Source organism: Passer montanus, unplaced genomic scaffold, assembly GCF_014805655.1.
Source record: "Passer montanus isolate IOZ18808 unplaced genomic scaffold, ASM1480565v1 scaffold869, whole genome shotgun sequence".
NCBI classification, from domain to species: Eukaryota; Metazoa; Chordata; class Aves; order Passeriformes; family Passeridae; genus Passer; species Passer montanus.
This window is the reverse complement of record NW_024374023.1, coordinates 14,101-17,048: the sequence shown is the minus strand read 5'-3', so window position 1 is coordinate 17,048 and position 2,948 is coordinate 14,101. Positions and strand designations below refer to the sequence as shown.

The window sequence follows — 2,948 nt, the reverse complement described above, 5'->3', positions numbered from 1 at the left end:
GACCCCCAAATTTGGGGAGGGGGGAAATGTGAGACCCCCAAATTTGGGGAGGGGTCAGCAGCACCTGGAGACCCCCCCCAAAAATAAAAACCAGCCCCAGACCCCCAAGGACCCCCCCAAAAAAATCCTGGCTCAGAGAGACCCCCAAAAACTTCCCCAAATTAATGAGGGAGGAAAGTGGGACCCCCAAATTTGGGGAGGGGTCAGCAGCGCCTGGGGACCCCCCAAAAACAGCCCCAGACCCCCAAGGACCCCCCCAAAAAAATCCCGGCCCAGAGAGACCCCCAAAAACTTCCCCAAATTAATGAGAGAGGAAAAGTGGGACCCCCAAATTTGGGGAGGGGGAAAAGTGGGACCCCCAAATTTGGGGAGGGGTCAGCAGCACCTGGAGACTCCCCCCCAAAAAATAAAACCAGCCCCAGACCCCCAAGGACCCCCCAAAAAATCCCAGCTCAGATGGAGCCCCCAAACTCCCCAGAGTGAACCCAAAATGCCCCAAATCCCCCCAAAAAGTCTCAAAATCTCCCCAAAACGATCCCAAATTCCTCGATAATCGCCCCAAAACCTCCTGCAGCCCACCCCGACCCCTCCCCTGCCCAGGTGTGCCCAGGTGTGCCCAGGTGTGCCCAGGTGTGTCCAGGGTGTGTCCCAGGTGTGCCCAGGTGTGTTACCTGTCCCAGGTGTGTCCAGGTGTGTCCCAGGTGTGCCCAGGTGTGTTACCTGTCCCAGGTGTGCTCTCACCTGTTCCACGAGTGCCGCGATCTCCTGCTCGGCCTTGCTCAGCCCTCACCTGCCCCAGGTGTGTCCCAGGTGTGCCCAGGTGTGCCCAGGTGTGTCCCTCACCTCCCCAGGTGTGTCCCAGGTGTGTCCCAGGCGTGCTCTCACCTGCCCAGGTGTGTCCCTCACCTGTTCCACCAGTGCCGCGATCTCCTGCTCGGCCTTGCTCAGCCCTCACCTGCCCCAGGTGTGTCCCAGGTGTGTCCCAGGTGTGTTTGTATCCCCAGGTGTGTCTCACCTGTCCCAGGTGTGTCCCAGCTGTGTCTCACCTGTCCCAGGTATCCCTCACCTGCCCCAGGTGTGTCCCAGGTGTGTCCCAGGTGTGTTTCTCACCTCCCCAGGTGTGTTACCTGTCCCAGGTGTGTTTCTCACCTGCTCCACGAGCGCGGCGATCTCCTGCTCGGCCTTGCTCAGCCCTCACCTGCCCCAGGTGTGTCCCAGGTGTGTCCCTCACCTGCCCCAGGTGTGCCCAGGTGCTCTCACCTGCTCCATGAGCGCGGCGATCTCCTGCTCGGCCTTGCTCAGCCCTCACCTGCCCCAGGTGTGTCCAGGTGTATCCCAGGTGTGCCCAGGCGTGTCCCAGGTGTGTTACCTGTCCCAGGTGTGCTCACCTGTTCCACGAGTGCCGTGATCTCCTGCTCGGCCTTGCTCAGCCCTCACCTGCCCCAGCTGTGTCCCAGGTGTGTGGGGACATTGAGACATATTTTGGACATTGGGGACATTGGGAGCAATGGGGACACTGAGGGCAATGGGGACATTGGGGACACTGGGGACATTGGGGACACGGGGCCACGCGCTCGGCCTGCGCCTGCGAGGCCACCCGGATGTCCTCGGGGTCCTCGGCCCCGCACAGCGCCTGCGGACACGGGGACACTCAGGGGACACTGGGGACACGGGGACACTCAGGGGACACTGGGGACACGGGGACACTCAGGGGATTGGGGACACTGGGGACACTGGGGACATTGGGGACATTGGGAGCAATGGGGACATTCAGACGTATTTTGGATATTGGGGACACTAAGGGCATTGGGGACATCGGGGACATTGGAGGTGTTGGGGACATTGGAAACATTGGGGACACTGGGGATAATTAGAGACATTGAGGACATTGGGGACAACGGGGACATTGGGGACATTCAGGGGATTGGGGACACGGGGACACTCAGGGGACATTCAGGGTGTTTGGGACTTTGGGGACATTGAGGACATTGCGGACACTGGGGGCAATGGGGACACTCAGGGGACTGGGGACAATGGGGACATTGGGGACATTGGGAACACTGGGGACATTGGGGACATTGGGGACAATGGGGACATTGGGGACATTGGGAACACTGGGGACATTGGGGACATTGGGGACAGTGGGGGCATTGGGGACATTGAGAGCAATGGGGACACTGGGGATAATTGCAGACATTGAGAACATTGGGGACACTGCAGACATTGGAGGCTATGGGGACATTGGGGACACTCAGGGGACATTGGGGACACTGGGGACATTCAGGGGATTGGGGACATCGAGGACATCCGGGCGTATTTTTGATATTGGGGACACTGGGGACACTGGGGACATTGGAGGTGTTGGGGACATTGGGGACACTGAGAACATTGGGGACAATGGGGACATTGAGACATATTTTGGACATTGGGGACATTGGGAGCAATGGGGACACTGAGGGCAATGGGGACATTGGGGACACTGGGGACACTGGGGACACTGGGGACACGGGGCCACGCGCTCGGCCTGCGCCTGCGAGGCCGCGCGGATGTCCTCGGGGTCCTCGGCCCCGCACAGCGCCTGGGGACACGGGGACACTCAGGGGCCACTGGGGACACGGGGACACTCAGGGGACATTGGGGACATTGAGGGGACACTCAGGGGACACTGGGGACATTTGGGGTGTTTGGGACATTGGGGACATTGGGGACATTGGGGACTTTGGGGACATTGGAGGTGTTTGGGACGTTGGGGACATTGGAAACTCTGAGGACGCTGGGGATAAATAGGGACATTGGGGACATTGGGGACATTGAGAACATTGGGGACACTGCAGACATTGGAGGCTATGGGGACATTGGGGACACTCAGGGGACATTGGGGACACTGGGGACATTCAGGGGATTGGGGACATCGAGGACATCCGGGCGTATTTTTGATATTGGGGACA

General features: G+C 59.9%; 1 protein-coding gene across 1 annotated transcript in view; it reads right to left on the bottom strand.

Moving 5' to 3' along the window:
• Positions 1-1,562: 1,562 nt before the first annotated feature.
• The window catches only part of LOC120513730 (helicase SRCAP-like), a gene marked incomplete at both ends in the record, with an annotated part of 14,559 nt that continues 13,173 nt past the window's right edge, over positions 1,563-2,948 (bottom strand). The window contains 3 exons of the mRNA XM_039733397.1: positions 1,563-1,633; positions 2,516-2,578; positions 2,837-2,844. Of these exons, the coding sequence (XP_039589331.1) occupies positions 1,563-1,633; positions 2,516-2,578; positions 2,837-2,844 (142 nt within the window). The remainder of the gene's footprint in view (positions 1,634-2,515; positions 2,579-2,836; positions 2,845-2,948) is intronic.